Source organism: Doryrhamphus excisus, linkage group LG13, assembly GCF_037039965.1.
Source record: "Doryrhamphus excisus strain RoL-2023G ecotype Guam linkage group LG13, RoL_Dexc_Guam_v1.1, whole genome shotgun sequence".
NCBI classification, from domain to species: Eukaryota; Metazoa; Chordata; class Actinopteri; order Syngnathiformes; family Syngnathidae; genus Doryrhamphus; species Doryrhamphus excisus.
The window spans coordinates 3,283,149-3,301,521 of record NC_136369.1 but is presented as its reverse complement, the minus strand read 5'-3'; the positions used below and the strand labels follow the sequence as shown (position 1 = coordinate 3,301,521).

Genomic DNA, 18,373 nt, shown 5'->3' with positions numbered 1-18,373 from the left:
GCAAAGTGTTCCGTACTGCGTACAGTATTACGTCGCTCTGGGCAGTGCTGGTGGGGATGAGCGCACATTCAGCTTTTGGCCATTATGATGAATGTTGCATAGAATTGATGACAAAAACAGAACTCGGGGTGAAGCTCTGCTGGGCTACATGACCCCCGCCCCCAAAAAAAAAAAAAAAAAAACATGTACAAGTCTGCTTTTTTTCAAACCACATAATGTCTGACTATTCTATTTGACCATTCAACCACAAGTATAATAACACCTTGACTTGTTTTTATACATCATATAATAATCAGAACAGTGTGTAATCAAACATGAGGTATAAAAGCAACAGACCTCTCACATAATCACTCATCTGATTTGCAACACCAAAGCATATTTATGTACTATATATATACTTTTCTTAGTAGTGGTCTTGTTTTATTCTCAGCAATGTGTCATGCATGCAAAAACAACAAAGTTCCCATTCACTCACACAATATTGACGTTAATAAAACATAATGCTTCTCCTCGGAATTTTTTTGATGGAGTGTCAAAACAAAGCCTTTGACACCAACCAAAGATTATTTAAAATAATAATAAAAAAAAAGCAACAACAATAAGGCATTGTTTGTTTGAATGTGAGTCCAGCACCAATAGAGATTGTGTGCTACAACAGCCTGTTAGGGTCAATGTGCATGGAGAACATGAAGGAGTCACAGCAAGAACTTGTGGAGCGGTAAAGGCGTTATTGCTAAATAGGACACGCAAAAGGTCATTATAATAAAAACCTATACAAATGTTTCACTTTCTAGCCTCTTAACTTTGCAATAAATTGTGGACAAAATGGACTTTAGAGGCCTTCTGCAATAATTTGGGTTGGGTGCTATAATGATAAGGCAGAAAAAAAGCATTATGTTCCCCAGAGGTTTTGATTACCCATTTGATGCCACAGTGTTTGCTGCCTTCTTTGTGAATATGTTCAGCATCACACACACACAAATAGGCTGGGGAATGTGTCGGAGGGCATTCATCATCTGAGTGAATCAAAGAGTTGAACATGCACACTTGGTTCAAGTCACCATCCAGCAACCAAGAAGACAATCTTAGGGGGAAGAGAGCCTGGGGCGCCACCTGCAGGCCTGGCCATTACACTGCAGCATGATGATAACAGGATGGAAGGTGGTTATTTACTGATGGCTGGTGCTGAACTTAACCCTTAGATGCACAAGTGTCAGGTTGTTTTCTTGAAATATCTTAGTAATGAAAACATTTCATATTCCAGGTATTCCTCAAAAAACATCTTTTTGATACAATGTCATTCACATTTTTAACTTATCTTTTATACATTTTAAGAAATTTTTGTTTTTGTGTTACTACCCCAACCTTCCATAAGTGGGTCAAAAATGACCCGGTCAGGTTGTTTTCTTGAAATATCCTCCTAATTAAAATTTTCATCAATTTATATTCCATGTATTCCTCAAAAAACATGTTTTTGATATCATGCCATACACATTTTTAACTTATCTTTTATACATTTTAAGATATTTTTGTTTTTGTGTTACTACCCCAACCTTCCATAAGTGGGTCAAAAATGACCCGGTCAGGTTATTTTCTTGAAATATCTTCGTAATGAAATTTTTTATAATTTCATATTCCAGGTATTCCTCAAAAATCATGTTTTTGACATCATGTCATTCACATTTTTAACTTATCTTTTATACATTTTAAGATATTTTTGTTTTTGTGTTACTACCCCAACCTTCCATAAGTGGGTCAAAAATGACCCGGTCAGGTTGTTTTCTTGAAATATCCTCATAATTAAAATTGTTATCAATTTATATTCCATGTATTCCTCAAAAAACATATTTTTGATATCATGCCATTCACATTTTTAACTTATCCTTTATACATTTTAAGAAATTTTTGTTTTTGTGTTACTACCCCAACCTTCCATAAGTGGGTCAAAAATGACCCGGTCAGGTTGTTTACTTGAAATATCTTCGTAATGAAAATTTTTTCATCATTTCATATTCCAGGTATTCCTCAAAAAACATGTTTTTGATATCATGCCATTCACATTTTTAACTTATCTTTCATATATTTTAATAATTTTTTGTGTTACTACCCCAACGTTCCATAAGTAGGTCAAAAATGACCCGGTCAGGTTGTTTTCTTGAAATATCTTCGTAATTAAAATTTTATCATTTCATATTCCAGGTATTCCTCAAAATTCCATTTTGTATTGTTGTATGGGGTCATTTTCTTTTTCGAAGATGTAAAAAAAGTGAAAAATTAAGATGTTTCTAACATGAAATTATTCTTGTGTGGTTCTAAATATAATACTAAATATCATACAAGTGATTATTCCTAACCAAAAGGGCAAAATTGGCCTAAAAACGCATTGATTCTAGTATGGGTCATTTTTGACCCACTTATGGAGTGTAAGGTCCAGTCACTCGTGCATCTAAGGGTTAATGGCGTCTATCACAATATCAGGCTGTGTGCTTTTACTCTGTCCATGTTGATGTCAAGCTCCTTCCCAGAGGAACCACGGGCCACAGTGGTGAAAAGCAAATAAATAACAAAAATAAAACAACGCAGTGCAGCAGAAACGTTTGTTGCCTTTTGTCTTCTGAAATGCATTTGTCTCTTCTTTTTCTTGTATAAATATTTGGGTTGCCTGCACCCAAAATTAAGGTGGCTGGATTTTGTGGCATGTTGCTCAAGTTCTCACAGTGAGAGCAGTCTATGAAAATCAGCCCTCCCAAGCTTTGCATCTTCAGTGTATCTCACAGGGTGGACTCCAGTGATGAGTCCAAGATGTCATCCTGGTGGCTGTTACTGTTGGAGTCGCTGTCGTAGCTCTGAGGGCTTGATGATGTCGCTGCCTCCTTTAGACGCATCAGCATGTTCATCTAATGGAAATAAAAAAAGTCATTTTAGTCAGGTTGTACAGCATTAAGCGGACATGAGGTCATATGACTGCAAATACAGTAAAGTCTCGTTATATCGATATCGGTTAAAACGAATTACTACTTATTACGATACTATTTTCATTTCCCGGCAAATTTCTAGTCTTTTATGATATAATTAGCTCCGTTAGTACGATACACGGTTATTATGATAATCCGGTTACTAGGATGCCCTTTTCATCTCCCGCCAGCCAATTTGGTCTGCTTATATCGATACAAAAGCAGCTTAAATCAATCTTTGCTTAAGGATTTCAATACCAAAAAAGAACACGGCGAACGGCTGCTTCCAGTCAACTTTATTTTTCACACTTCCACCACCAGAGTGCAGCACACACAGCGGAAAACACCCGTCCCTCGCGCCTACCCCTCCGGGTGGCAACACCTTCCCTATCGATAGTTCCGGGGTGAATTATGTCCCGGTAACCGGTAATCACTACAGCGTAAGTTTGTTTTTATTTACTGTAGTACAAAATTTATTGTAGTACAAAAGCATGCTAGATAAGCAATCCATGATCTCAAGGAGAAAATTACATGCCATATCAAAGATCCGCCCACTTTTAATGCAGTTCGGCGCAGGATCGGATATATGGATAGTCCGGTTATATCGGCATTTTTTCCGACTCCCGAGAATATCGATATAACGAGACTTTACTGTAGATGACCAGGTAAATGACAATTAAATGTAACAGGTTGTTGTCAGATGTTTGTCTATATGTGCCCTGTGATTGGCTGGCAACCAGTCCAGGGTGTACCCCGCCTCTCGCCCGAAGACAGCTGGGATAGGCTCCAGCACCCCCTGCAACCCTCGTGAGGAAAAAGCAGTAGAAAATGAATGAATGAATGAATGCCCATCCGCTGTTGGGAACCTATTATGCTCATTTGTGTTGAGTTAACCCGCACGGAAAGCTTTCTAGATCTTCCAGAATCCGCACCTATTCCAGCTGTATTTCCTTGGATTTCCAAAACAGTCTGTTTTAATTTATTCAACCTGCTGCCCGCCTCCGGGCACACCCACTCCGTTGTGATTGGTCCCACACAGCTTGTACAGATAACAGCTTGTACCAGGGCATGCCCATATAAGCATCAGGGCTCACTTCCAAATCCGCGAACCTCATTATCTGAAACAATTTGAAATCGTTTAAGATGAGAATAGATGCAAACTCCACACAGAGATGGCCGAGGGTGGAATTGAACACTGGTCTCCTAGCTGTGATGTCTGCGCGCTAACCACTCGACCACCATGCCGCCATCGCTGGTTTCAGTTTTGTGTTAAGTTTGTAAAACCTGTATAAAACTTTCTGCAAAGCCTCTTGCATAGCGTGGCATGCATCTGTGAAAAATGTAACTTCCCGACAATGGGTGGAGTACTCATAATATTTCAAGGATGGCAGGTCTGTTGGCGTCTTCATGGTTGAGTGATGCTGGTGCCAGAAACTTATACAGTGGTTTGAGAAAAGTGAGAACCACTGGCTTAGCACGAGTACACCATAAGTAACATGATTTACTGCGAAGGCTGAGTATGTAGTTTTTCATCTGTTTTTACCAGCGGGTCTGCGTCACTGTCACTCTGAGGCGGCTCTTTCCTGATTCCTTCTCTCGGGGCAGAGTAGCCATCAAATCCCACATCCTCCGGGCGCAACTGCAGCAGTGGGGGCCAATCAGCTGGAGTGGGTGTTGCCGACCATGGATAGGTGTCAATCACCCAGGCGGCAGGATCTTCCCAACCAGCTCTGCGGCCATACAACTAAAAGGGAGGAGAACACAGCAGTATTTCTATGATGTTTTTTTTACTTATCGAGCTTGCACTGTAAGCGTGTTTTACCTGTAATCCCTCTCGTATGGCCTCCAGCATGTACGGGATGATAGAGTAATTCCAAAGATCAGTGAACCAAACCCTGGATCCCTCCACGTCAATTGGGCATGACAGAAAGAGACGAGGTCCTGTCCGACAAATGCACAAATGTAAGCCCCTTATGGACACTTCTACATTTACCGTATTTTCTGGACTATAAGTCGCTCAATGCCAAAAATACATAATTAGGTAGAAAAAAACATACATAATTCACACTGGAGTATAAGTCGGATTTTTTGCGGGTAATTTATTTTACAAACTACTTTACCAAAACCGACATTACATCCTCTTGTAAGGCAAGTTCTAACAATAAAAGAATAGAGAACAGGCTGAATAGATGTAAGATATGCTAACACAATGGTTATTAGGCTAAACAAAAAATAAACATGAACAGAAAAGGTGTCCATTGTTTATGTAACATAAACACTTTTTTTTTTATAAGTCGCTCTGGAGTATAAGTCGCAGGAACAGCCAACCTATGAAAAAATATAGTCCGGAAAATACAGTACTTATCTTGCCAAATCAACTATCCTTTTACCTATGGTGACATCTGATGAGCTGTGCGTCTCCAGGAAACGGTTTAAATGGTGCCAAACTCTCGGTATCCAGTCAATGATCTTCACCAGCTCCACGTTTCGCGTTCGACTGCCAATTTCCATCTCAATCAGCTTCCTCCTTAAGTAGCGACCCAAGAAGCCTTTAACTGGCTCCATGTGATTGGCGCACAGCACCCACCTCATGAGAAGACGCAGTAAATGCAAACACTTAGTACACACGTTTACTGCAGACTACACTTTGTGTGTCATGTCAGACAAGAGTTTACCTGAAGTTGTGGTGAAGCTGCAAGTTGGGTGCAGATGATGTAGCTTGACTCATTGTGCCAATGATATATGGGCTGGACGGAGACAAAATGTGCATCGGTCATCTGCTCGGGTAATACCCATGCTAGTGTGTTTTGGGCAACAGTCAAAAAGGCCACTGATGAATCAAAGATAACGATTCTTACTTTTGACACTGTCAGATAGCCATTCATTTAACATGTTTATTTCATGTGCCGTTGAGTGTAACCAACCAGTGCCGGTGGCTGCAGTTGAAGAGGCCGTTGAAGATTTCGCCCAGGGAGCTGATATGATGCAGGTTGTCCAGTATAACCACCAGGGGGCTCTCCATCCCTGCTACACCACTGCACTGCTCTGCTAAACCTGACAGGTACTGACGCAGCTCCTACAGGAGGGAAGTATTGATATTGACTTGATATAATCAGAATGAGTACAAAATTGTGCATATAAAGAGCGTGTTTACCTTGCTGGATTTGTGGTCCACATTGAAAGTGACCACAGCATGCGGGGTCAGAGGTCGGCCCTCCAGAAGCAGCAAGTGTTGAGACAACTGATTGGCCAGGTAAGTCTTTCCTGTGCCGCTGGGCCCAGACAGGATGACTCGGCGGTGCTCCCTCAGTAGAGAAACATAGCGCTGCAGCATCGGCTTTGGGATCAAAGTGTCAAACACCAGCGAGTCCACACTATCACTGCTCACGCCTACAAAGGAAGGATCGAATAAGACCAATTTATTATGTAGAACATCTTTATAATAAACATTATCTACATACATCAAAATACAACAACCATTACAATACAATACAAGAAAATACAATGCAAGCAAACAACCCAGATTAGGCACAGCAAGTGAAGACTGGGGATGGAGCTGGTCATCGGTTTGAGCACAGAGACTAGACACACACAAACTAAAACCACGTCTAAAAACCTCAAGGTAGGGCTTAACAAGAAGAAACTGATGTTTGGGTTGGTCACCTGTTCAGACACAGTCTCAAGTTCTTGTTTTTTTAATGCACAAGACTAGACACATGCAATCCACAAAATGATATGTAAATGTTACACTTAGGGGGGAAAAGTGGGCTAATAAATTGACAATAAAATCATAAATACTGCAGATTTCATAAAACAACACATGGAATGATACAGCACTCTACAAGAAGCAATGAAGTCTGTAAAATTAAATAATTAAAAAAAAAATAAAAATTGTTACAACTATAATGATGAAAATGGTAATATTAATGATGATTATAATAATGGTGATAATAATAACAATAATAATGGTAAAAATGATAAAGATTATAACAATAATGATAATAATGATAATAACAATATTACAATGATAATAATAACAGGGGAAAACAAGACTGTGGCATGAATATGATTATATCTTGCAAAAAGGGGTAGGCATTTATAAGCTTTTGCTTCAACCTACTTCTTTTGTGCTTGTGATCAGATAGTTGAATACAAATGTAAATAATGGAAAGTTATATTTTGATTGATGTAAGAAATGCACTGTAATGTTTCATATGTTTGCCCAAATAAAATAAAAAATACAAAAAAAGTTTGTTTTGGTACCTTTCAGTTGAATGTTAATAGTGTTGCTGTCTCCCACAAGGTAGCCACAAGGTAGCAGCTCAGGTGTATGAGCGGCATTGGGGCTGCGGGGACGGTGAATTTCCCCAATGTTGTATCCCTCCACGCAGTCCGAGTTTAGGCCGAGCTGGCTCACTGGATCCACGTGGGTGATATATTCCTATTAGATAGAAAATGGCAATGTAATGAAATCTAAAAAAGTATCTGGAGTATCTGGATTATGTCAAGCAGTCTTGTTGTTTACCTTGAACAGGCGGCGGACCACTCCATCCAACACATCCCATTTGGTTTTACCACTGACACCGATGCACCCGATCAGAAAGTTGCGAGATCGAGCTTCCTGCAATTGAGACGCACATTTTTTTTCATGATTTAGACCAAAACGGTAGCAGCTGCTGCGAGTGCACGAAAAGCCTAAAAACAACAAAGAGGTCGTTTTTCAAGGCGGTTTTACCTCCCCCCACAAACAGTCCTCGTCAAGTCTGACAACGATCTTCACAAGACGACCCTCTTTCCTCATTCCCCCCTCTCCACCCGTGTCGTCCAACAACATGTCTGAAAGGAACACAGAGCAGAGTCAGATGTGTTTCTCTTTACCTTTGTGTTTGTTGATTCAACAGCTAGTTTACACTCACTGAAATCGAATATAGGGGATGCTGCTTCCATATCTTACCCAGACTGGTGGACTCACTGGTGGCAAGGTTCAGGCTGTGCTCCACATTGGGCCCCGGTGCCTGGACATGTGTATGAGGTGGGGGTGAGGAAGAGATGGAGACCTGGGAGCCCGTCCTGCTGCCCTGATTCTCCAGTTTCAAACGATCATTTTCTGCCTTGAGCTTCTCAATCTCGACCTTTAACCACAAAAATAGACACATTCTCAAAAGTTCTCAAAGTTCCAACACAGCATGAACAATGTACATAATTAGTAAACATTCATTCATTCTTTTTCTGCTGGAGCCTATCCCAGCTGTCTTTGGGTGAGAGGCGGGGTACACCCTGGACTGGTCGCTAGCCAATCACAGGGCACATATAGACAAACAACCATTCACACTCACATTCATACCTATGGACAATTTGGAGCATGTTTTTGGAATACCCGGAGAAAACCCACGCATGCACAGGGAGAACATGCAAACTCCAAACAGAGATGGCTGAGGGTGGGATTGAACTCGGATCTCCTAGATGCGAACCCTGCGAGTTAACCTAATTAGTGACCATACACTCCCAAATGAGACCTAATGCTACAATAGTAATTTAAGCATTTTATCTTGCAGTCATAATCCTGTTTCACCAAAGTGACTTATATGAGATGTAAACAATACTAAAAACCTCTCTCACTACAATGCAGCACCACTGCAAACTACATCCACATCCAAATTGTATTGCCTTTGGTGGCCTTTTGGTAGGTGACTTGTTTGTCCTCAAACCTGCATGCGGTTCATGGCCTCTCTGAGTTGGTCCAGCTGATGGGCAGAGCTGAGTGCTTCCAAGCGGATATCTGTCAGTTTCATCTCCTTCTCCCGGAGCTCGCTCCGAAGCTGCATCACCGTCTCCGCCTCACTGTCCAAACATTCCGACAACCTGTGTATGCGAAAAAGAACAAACAGTGCAGACGGTGATGTAGGTGGTCCACTTTAAACTATAGTGCACAGGCACATGGTAATGGTAATGGTTTAATTTCATTTGAACATGCATCAGATTACAATTGAATGCATCACATAATCAGTTCACAGTTCCACATGTCCAAAAGGAGTAGGAAGAAGCAAAGCTTATTAAATCCTACCGCTCCATCTGGTACTTTTACAATCAATAACTGTTACATTTGTTCACTTCCTGCTTTCCATAATACATTTTTTTTTTTTAAATAATGCACCTCGTACCAAAGTACAGTAAAGTCTCGTTATATCAATATTGTCGGGAGTCGGAAAAAATATCAATATAACCGGACTGTCGATATATCCGATCCTGCGCCGAACTGCATTAAAAGTGGGCAATAATGCACTCGACATTGTTCTATATTATAGAACAATATCGAGCAGCTTAAATCAATCTTTGCTTAAGGATTTCAATACCAAAAAAGAACACGGCGAACGGCTGCTTCCAGTCAACTTTATTTTTCACACTTCCACCACCAGAGTGCAGCACACACACCGATTCCCGCATTTCCTGGTTCACAGGTCATGCTCAACCCCCCCCACATAGCTGGCCAAACACATGCCTGCAACAGAAGAACCAACGAACGCCAGCATGTACATATGAAAAACAGTGATTATTGCAAGCGATAAAAAGATATCTGAATACAACACAATTAAATACATGTATTTGTACGCTTGTGTCTTCGTTGGAATAGGTGTGTATGCTATGTCAGTTGGTTCTTCTGTTGCAGGCATGTGTTTGGCCAGCTATGTGGGGCGGGTTGAGCATGACCTGTGAACCAGGAAGTGCGGGAATCGGTGTGTGTGCTGCGCTCTGGTGATGGAAGTATGAAAAATAAAGTTGACTGGAAGCCGTGTTCTTTTTTGGTATTGAAATCCTTAAGCAAAGATTGATTTAAGCTGCTTTTGTATCGATATAAGCAGACCAAATTGGCTGGCGGGAGATGAAAAGGGCATCGTAGTAACCGGATTATCATAATAACCGGGTATCGTACTAACGGAACTAATTATATCATAAAAGACTAGAAATTTGCCGGGAAATGAAAATAGTATCGTAATAAGCAGTAATTCGTTATAACCGATATTGATATAACGAGACTTTACTGTACAAGGTGATATGTACACCATGGACTTACAATGTGTTGGAGTGTGTGTTCCTAAGCATGTGGTTGGTAGAAGTGGTGCCGTTGTGAGGCAGTTTAGGGGAGGAGGGCAGCGAAGAATCGGTCATCTCCTCGATATCAGAGTGGGATGAAGCTGATTTGGGAGATTTCTTTTTGCTGAACGCCTGTTTGAAAGAGCTTCGCAGCTGCAGGTACAAAAATAAAAGAGAGAAATGTGTTGATTAGGATTGGAAACGCTCCAAAACACAAAATAGCGAAGAGGTGTAGGATCATGCCAGGAAAAAGAGAAAATTGGCTGTGAATAAGCTGCAAAGCTGTGAGTCAGACAGAATGTCACCTTGACAATCAGATCTAAACACAAAAATGAATTGGGAAGGATTTTATATTCAATGGGTTGGAAACCAAATAAACCACAGTCAAGACTGTAAATATTTGTTTCAATGCAAGCCATTGTTGAGTGAGATTGGTTTTAAGGAGAAAGTCATCCTGGGATACTCTCGTCCTCTTACAGATACTATTTATTATTCTGCTCATGATGTCATATACTCTAGAGCAGTGGTCGGCAACCCACATCAAGCTGTTCGGAAAAGAGTTTAAAATATCCGATTGAATGGATTCTGCGTTCTGACTGCCGGTTGGATGAGTAAGGAAAGATGGAAGGAGTCAGTTTGTCAGTGACACAAAAAAAAACACCTAGAAAGCGTGCTACCCCCGTGGTAAGCTATCCATCAGCATGAATACATCCCTAAAAAGAAAAATATCGGAAGAAAATATAAAGAGTTTAATTTAGAATGAATATGGTCCTTTGTCTTCACCGACAATGACACTGGCTTACCCACCAAACATAAAATGTAACGTTGAAAGACATTTTCAAAATAAGCTTAAATAGACCTGAGATGCTTTTTCACTTTTCTGTCCTATAAATGTAGTTAGAATTATCTATTCTCATCTTAAACGATTTCAGATTGTTTCAAATAATGAGATTCGCGCATTTGGAAGTGAGCCCTGATGCTTATATGGGCATGCCCTGGTACAAGCTGATAGCTGTACAAGCTGTATGGGACCAATCACAACGGAGTGGGTGTGCCTGTAGGTGGGCAGCAGGTTGAATAAATGAAAACAGACTGTTTTGGAAATCCAAGGAAATACAGCTGGAATAGGTGCGGATTCTGGAAGATCTCGAAAGCTTTCCGTGCGGGTTAACTCAACACAAATGGCCAAAAATGAGCATAATAGGTACCCAACAGCGGATGGGCATAAAGGAGGGATTTTGGAACTACTACCGAAGGTTGAGCAAAATTGTAAGGAGGAAGGCGTTCACAGATGGAGAAGAAATATTATATGCTCAAGTATCTATTGTCCAAATTAAAAATAAACAAAACAAAAAAAACAATTATTATTATTAATTATTCAGAAAATGAAAGAAAAGCTCCTCACTGCAAAGACGGGAGAGGACCAATAGAAAAACAGCACCAATATAGACAAATTGATGACATTCATCCACTGGAAGCATATTAAATTGCCTATGATGAATAAAGTGATGTAAACAATATTGAGTACATACATTGATATACAGATATAGATAGATATACTATGATGGGCTTTTTATGTTAAAGCTTTTTACATAAATTCATTCATTTTCTACCGCTTATCCTTACGAGGGTCACGGGGATGCTGGAGCCTATCCCAGCTGTCTTCGGGCGAGAGGCGGGGTACACCCTGGACTGGTCGCTAGCCAATCACAGGGCACATATAGACAAACAACCAGCATTTTACATGGAATTTTACAAATTTCTTGGAATTTTACACAAACGCAGGAACGACTACGACTCCGAACGGCCTCCACATGCACGCTACAGTCCTAACCGTTGAATTCAGTTGTTATAATTTGAAACAGATTAAAACTAACTGGAAAAGGAGGCAAAACGGCTCATTTGATGTAAAGGTTGCCGACCCCATGCTCTGGGGAAACACTGCACCAAAATAAGTGATTTATGCTGTGCTCTCTACAGACAAATGACATTTAAAAATGAAAGGAAATGTGGAGTTGATTGAGGAATAATTGCGGGGTTTATCACAACCCTTGATTGACTAACTTATTAAAAGAACCTTTTTTGTCCAAAATGTATCAGTTGTTCAGGGATAATACGGACCAGGTTGTGGGACTGTGTGACTGCCAGTCTGAAAACCAAATCTCAGGGACTACTAACAAACCGATTATACACAATCAACCTTGCTGAGAGTATTTCAGAATGTTTTTTCCTAGAAAGAGCTCCGAGTTCTACAAGAGGAGTGTGTGCAAGGGGAGGCAGAGTACGGAGAGGAAAATGCTTTAAATTGGTAGCAGCGGGCAGCGGGAGAAAAAAGAAAGAAGTTAGTAACCTACAGAGGGGGTTAGGCTGTTTTCCTTTCTTTTAGTTAGCAGGGTGCACTAATCTTACCTCATAGACCTGCCACATGAAGCGAAGCAAATGAAGACAGAAAGACAAAACAGCACATGTTCATTCACGTGGGCGTGCAAGCGTGTTATGGAGAGACAAACATGACGCACGACAGGTGGAAAGCAGATTGGACTTTCAACCACTACGACATTGAGGGTTTTTAAACCATTATGTACTCCAACAAACACATTTTCTATGCACTTAGCATCTCACATCTACACAGACACACAAGGCATTGCACCTGCACGGTGGAGCCCCCCCGGCAGGGTTTCAGCTAAGCCGACTAAACACACATATGGGGTTGGGGGGGTTGTTTATTATCACAGTAACCTAAAGCTGGAAACTTGACACAAGCTCACATCTTTTAACACCTCCAACACAAAGCACCAAAGCGCTCAGCCTACAGTTCTGCAACATCAGGATCAAGCGCTGACCACACAGGCTGCTAACACAATATAGAATATAATGACAGGAAGGACATATTTAGTGATTGCATACATCTTCGTCCTCTATCTGTCCTCCGGTGCACAAGAATGTCTTAAAAAAAACAAAAGGAAGGATTATTGTCTGATGTTTGCAGTAATATCCCCATTAGTAAATAATCTAGAGAAGCTACATCGTAAGCACTAGTCATTTGCTGGGCAAAGGGCATGTAGGCATAAAGATTACGTTATGGGAAAACTTTTCACACTCAGATTGTTCTTCAAATGGTTGAGAATGGATTTGACCTGCAAATGACTAAAACACTTGCTGTACAGTCCAAATCTAAATGAGTCCTCTAGAGGAGTCACCTTTTCCCCTTGGAAAGATGCCTGAAGAGGATGCCAAACATGCAAAATTAACGCACAAAAATAACAAACCACCATGACTGGTCTGGCTGGCTATTTGTTTCATTGAACAAAATCATTTCTATTCGACATCTTACCCAATTCTTCTTGTTTTTCTTCTTATTTTTAGCATCGATGTCCATGTTGGAGCCCACGCTGGAGTGGCTGGTGGCGCTGGCAACACTGCTGACACTGTCGGAGGAGTGTTGCCTTCTGATGCGCAGGTCTGGTTGCTGTTGCTGCTGCAGGTGTTGGAGGCTGCCGTTACTCCCAGCTGAAGAAAAGCGACACGGTTCATTAGGGTCAAAATAATGGTAATGGTTTTATTTCATTTGAACATGCATCAGATTACAATTGAGTGCATCCCATAATCAGTTCACAGTTCCACATGTCCAAAAGGAGTAGGAAGAAGCAAAGCTTATTAAATCCCACCCCTCCATCTGGTACTTTTACAATCAGTAACTGTTACATTTGTTCACTTCCTGCTTTCCTAATATAGTTTAAGTTAAAAAAAAATGTTTGTTGTTTTTTTAATTATATTTTTGTCATGTACTGAAGTAATGGTAATGGTAATGGTTTAATTTCATTTGAAAATGCATCAGATTACAATTGAGTGCATCACATAATCAGTTCACAGTTCCACATGTCCAAAAGGAGTACGAAGAAGCAAAGCTTATTAAATCCCACCCCTCCATCTGGTACTTTTACAATCAGTAACTGTTACATTTGTTCACTTCCTGCTTTCCTAATATAGTTTAAGTTAAAAAAAAAATTTTTTTTGTTTTTTTTGTTTTTTTAATTATATTTTTGTTATGTACTGAAATAATGGTAATGGTAATGGTTTAATTTCATTTGAACATGCATCAGATTACAATTGAATGCATCACATAATCAGTTCACAGTTCCACATGTCCAAAAGGAGTAGGAAGAAGCAAAGCTTATTAAATCCCACCCCTCCATCTGGTACTTTTACAACCAGTAACTGTTACATTTGTTCACTTCCTGCTTTCCTAATATAGTTTAAGTTAAAAAAAAAATGTTTGTTGTTTTTTTTAATTATATTTTTGTCATGTACTGAAGTAATGGTAATGGTAATGGTTTAATTTCATTTGAACATGCATCAGATTACAATTGAATGCATCACATAATCAGTTCACAGTTCCACATGTCCAAAAGGAGTAGGAAGAAGCAAAGCTTATTAAATCCTACCCCTCCATCTGGTACTTTTCCAATCAGTAACTGTTACATTTGTTCACTTCCTGCTTTCCTAATATCGTTTAAGTTTTAAAAAAATAACTTGTTTTGTTTTTTTTAATTATATTTTTGTCATGTACTGAAGTAATGGTAATGGTTTTATTTCATATGAACATGCATCAGATTACAATTGAGTGCATCACATAATCAGTTCATAGTTCCACATGTCCAAAAGGAGCAGGAAAAAGCAAATTAAATCCTACCCCTGGTACTTGGTACTTTTACAATAAGTAACTGTTACATTTGTTCACTTCCTGCTTTCCATAATACAGCAAAAACTATCAACAAAAATATCAAAAATGCTAAGTGACAAGCATCCGTGCTAGCAGGTGTGTCAAAAATGCAAATAGACATAAAATATGATATTTTCTTCACATTTGTAGTATTATTTCACCTTTTGCCAAACATAGGCTTGTATGTACCTGTCTTGTCCATTTTAGGTGTGAGCTCAGGCGTGTTGATGACCCCATTGATGGCGGCTTGGGCCACGGCGTTCTGCTTCTTCAGCAGCTCAATAGTCTTCCTCAGCTCATTCAGCTCAGAGTCCTGTCACAGGGGAAAATGACATACATATCAGAACACTGAACAAGTATTTACTTTAGTGTACACTAATGTCTTCATAGGCCGTTGAAGCTTTCTGACCTTCTGCTCAGCAGTCAAGGTGAGACTCTTCAGCCGGATGGTCATGTTGCCCAGACTCTGCTCAAACGCTGCTACTAGGTGTGCCTGCGGGATGTAAACAAGTTGCATTTTCAACTCAACAAGGAAATGTATAATGCACAGAAATATTTAGTGTATTAAAAATCTTAATACTGTATTTATTTGGCAGCAGAAGATCATTATTCAAGTTATATTGTGTGGCTGTGGATAAATACAGGGGACTCAAGGATGTTTTTCACTTTTGTTATCAGAGCTGATTATTTTTCCAATATACACTAAAATATGCATGCGAATTATAGATGAATCTAAGGACAAAGTCTACGCATTTAAATCAAGAACCAAAATGAAACATGATGCTGAATCTTTTTAGATAAGGCTTTAGAGGTCACAAATCAGCAGACATGCAACTCGTGTGAGAAGCATCGTACACCGTCTTCATTGTAGCAAGTATCTTGTTGAAGGATTGTGGGATTGTGGCGGCAACCCCAGGATTGCAGGTAAAATGTATTGTTAATAGATAAACGCTGCTGTGCAGCTGCAGGATAATAACAAAGATAGCTTGGATGACAATAGGAGAAGCGTGCACCTGAATTAAATACACAAATAGCAAACTGTGATGTGAAGTGATAGCGTGTGAGAAGAACTGAGGCATAATAATGGAAAAATAACCTTGATTCATACTAAGAGGTGGTGGCTTGGTCAAGAAAACGAGACAGCGTTTGTGAGACAGAGCTGAGTAAGGCGCTAACAGATGTGTGATTCAAGATGGGACCGTCTCTGCAACAGATATCTTCTGAAAGTCTTGGCTTTGGGGCCTTAAGGTGTGTTCCAAAACGTGTCATTTGTCTGTGGGTCTGTGCAGTGAAATCATACATTTGAACAAAGGACCTCCAGCCCATTAATCCCCAGCCTGCCACCCATCACATACAACCAGATCCCACACACAGATCTCTCTCTGCTGTAATCTAAGAAGCTTGCTTTCTCTGCATATCTTTAATCCACAGTGAAACCACCCACATGCCGGCAGATAAGACTTGTGCAATATAGATGTTAGAAGGTGGCATGAAAGATCACCCTTGGAGATCACCCTTAAAGGCTGTCTGGTGGCTCCACCATGAATATCAGTGAAAAATATAACCAGAGAATTCTCAGCATAGTAACTGCAATCTACCACAACAAAAAAATCTCTCCAACAAAACTTGGTAAAAGTATATATTTTTGGCATTTCTCAACAATAAATACAGACAAAAGGACTTTTACTGATGATTTAATTGGTAGTGGTGTGACTCATTAAACGCTAGAAGGATGTATTGTGCGTGTTCACTCACGTTAGCGCTCAACTGTGTTGTTAGTGCGGAAACCTTCTCCTGGGAGGCATCCAGCTCCCGGCGTAACTTGCGGATCTGAGAACATAAAAGAAAGCACCTACATGAAAAACAAAAAACCTGTAATTTACATGCACATGCATGCACACACACACAACTACTGTCATGATAAATTAGGAAACATGTGAAACACAGTGGGGGTACAAATGTGCTGGTGGTATTCAGACAGGAAATGTGTAACAAGAGAACGCCCCCCCCCCCCAAATGTTCCAACAAGTCCAACTATTGAACATGAAATGAAAGAGTTAAAGAGTGGAGATAACAGACTTACCTCCGACTGAGACTTCTCTTCGTTCTATGAAATGAGATGACAGAAAAAGAGAATTATTACGACATGTTCTGACTGAATTCTGACTTGAGTTCTCCCATGTCTTCACTCCTGCTCTATATTTCAGGAAACCCTTTTATAAATGGAAGATTGTGTGGTATTCAATGTCTGGAAAGCAGAGATGTCCTCCTGCAGGCATTTACTGACACATCGTATACTAGAGTGTGTCCTTTTGTCACCATAGTAACAATAGTAAGGAAGACTCAGCAAAGCGTTGGCTTGCACGTTCACAACACACACCCTGTTGCAGTTAACCAAAACAAAGACGCATGGAAGACCCGTATTTACATGTACTGGACACACGTACATACACATGACTGTGTAAATGTTCCTCTTAAATTTACAGGCGCTATTAATGTGTCTGCCTTAACCGGTTAATTTCACAGCATTGCCACCTTAATGAAACAATACCAGAGTGTAGCAAATAATTTGATGCATATGCATGTATTATTTTTAAAAAAGGCTATAATAAACCACATTTTTTGGTTCATATTATTTCTTCAATGTGCTATGGGTCCATAAAAACAACCAGTAAATGGCGCTCAGGCCACACTTTGGACACCACTGGTTTATTTACGTATTTCACTTACCAAGTAACAGAAAAGCATCTCCAAGCTCTGTCTTCTTAGCATTATCCATCGTAATGAGGTGTTGCTTCCATATCTCGCATTTAAAGTCAGTGGTAATGCACAGAACTGGCCTTTTGGGACTACAGAGTAAATGTACGAATGTACCGCGAGGAAATTCAAAGCAGCGTTAGGATGCATATTGCCAAGTCATGCAAAAACCATTTAGATGACCATTTCGATTCAGATTCATCACAGCAAATCTGGAAAGTTTAATACAGTAAATTTGCATCCTGAAAAGCAATAAGGAAATAATTCACATAGGAAGACAAACATTAAAAACGTAATGTTTGTTTTTTCATCTGGCAGCAGCAACTTAATGACTTTTTAAAATGCCTGTTAGTCTGGTCACATAAGGTTCAATGAAAAGTACACACACACACACACACACACACACAAACAGCTGTCAGTCTAGTGCCTGTCTGTCAAGAAAACAACAATCTACATGATTTGTACTTCACAAACAAACACACCCATGACCTAAAAACATCCTCCAAGTTGACGTCCTCACAGCCACATCCCATCCACTAACACAAACAATAAGGAAGCTATATGCGTGGTGTCATGAAATGATTCAAAATAAAAGGAAATATTCCCGCTTCCACGTGTCCTTCTGAATCATACCGTTAGTTGGAAAGATGTGATATTGCCTGTGAGGGATAAAGTTGTCATCATTCTGCCTCCACTGGGAATTCTGTCCCGAACCTCTAGCTAGAGGGAAAGAACCTAAAACTACTGTCTGCGGGTTTGTGTGCTACACCTACACCTGCCCAGGTGAGTAAACCCGCCCACATATGAAGGAGGAGGAGCTAAATTGTGGAGCTCCACCTCTCATTGG

General features: G+C 40.1%; 1 protein-coding gene and 1 long non-coding RNA gene across 12 annotated transcripts in view; one reads left to right on the top strand and one right to left on the bottom strand.

Annotated features, from left to right (window-relative positions):
* The window catches only part of LOC144901589 (uncharacterized), a 229,652-nt gene that overhangs the window by 108,621 nt on the left and 102,658 nt on the right, over window positions 1–18,373 (top strand). The window lies entirely within an intron of this gene.
* nav2a (neuron navigator 2a) overlaps window positions 2,222–18,373 on the bottom strand; it is a 201,212-nt gene continuing 185,060 nt past the window's right edge. For all 11 annotated transcript variants that reach the window (XM_058089756.2, XM_058089757.2, XM_058089753.2 and 8 more), the window contains 18 exons: window positions 16,853–16,876; window positions 16,525–16,599; window positions 15,179–15,262; window positions 14,959–15,082; window positions 13,381–13,556; window positions 10,027–10,199; window positions 8,663–8,816; window positions 7,909–8,086; window positions 7,690–7,790; window positions 7,480–7,575; window positions 7,218–7,395; window positions 6,109–6,344; window positions 5,879–6,030; window positions 5,630–5,701; window positions 5,345–5,541; window positions 4,777–4,895; window positions 4,498–4,698; window positions 2,222–2,897 (listed from right to left, as the gene is read on the bottom strand). In XM_058089756.2, coding sequence (XP_057945739.2) covers window positions 2,772–2,897; window positions 4,498–4,698; window positions 4,777–4,895; window positions 5,345–5,541; window positions 5,630–5,701; window positions 5,879–6,030; window positions 6,109–6,344; window positions 7,218–7,395; window positions 7,480–7,575; window positions 7,690–7,790; window positions 7,909–8,086; window positions 8,663–8,816; window positions 10,027–10,199; window positions 13,381–13,556; window positions 14,959–15,082; window positions 15,179–15,262; window positions 16,525–16,599; window positions 16,853–16,876 — 2,466 coding nt within the window. In that variant the 3' untranslated portion in view covers window positions 2,222–2,771. The remainder of the gene's footprint in view (window positions 2,898–4,497; window positions 4,699–4,776; window positions 4,896–5,344; window positions 5,542–5,629; window positions 5,702–5,878; window positions 6,031–6,108; window positions 6,345–7,217; window positions 7,396–7,479; window positions 7,576–7,689; window positions 7,791–7,908; window positions 8,087–8,662; window positions 8,817–10,026; window positions 10,200–13,380; window positions 13,557–14,958; window positions 15,083–15,178; window positions 15,263–16,524; window positions 16,600–16,852; window positions 16,877–18,373) is intronic.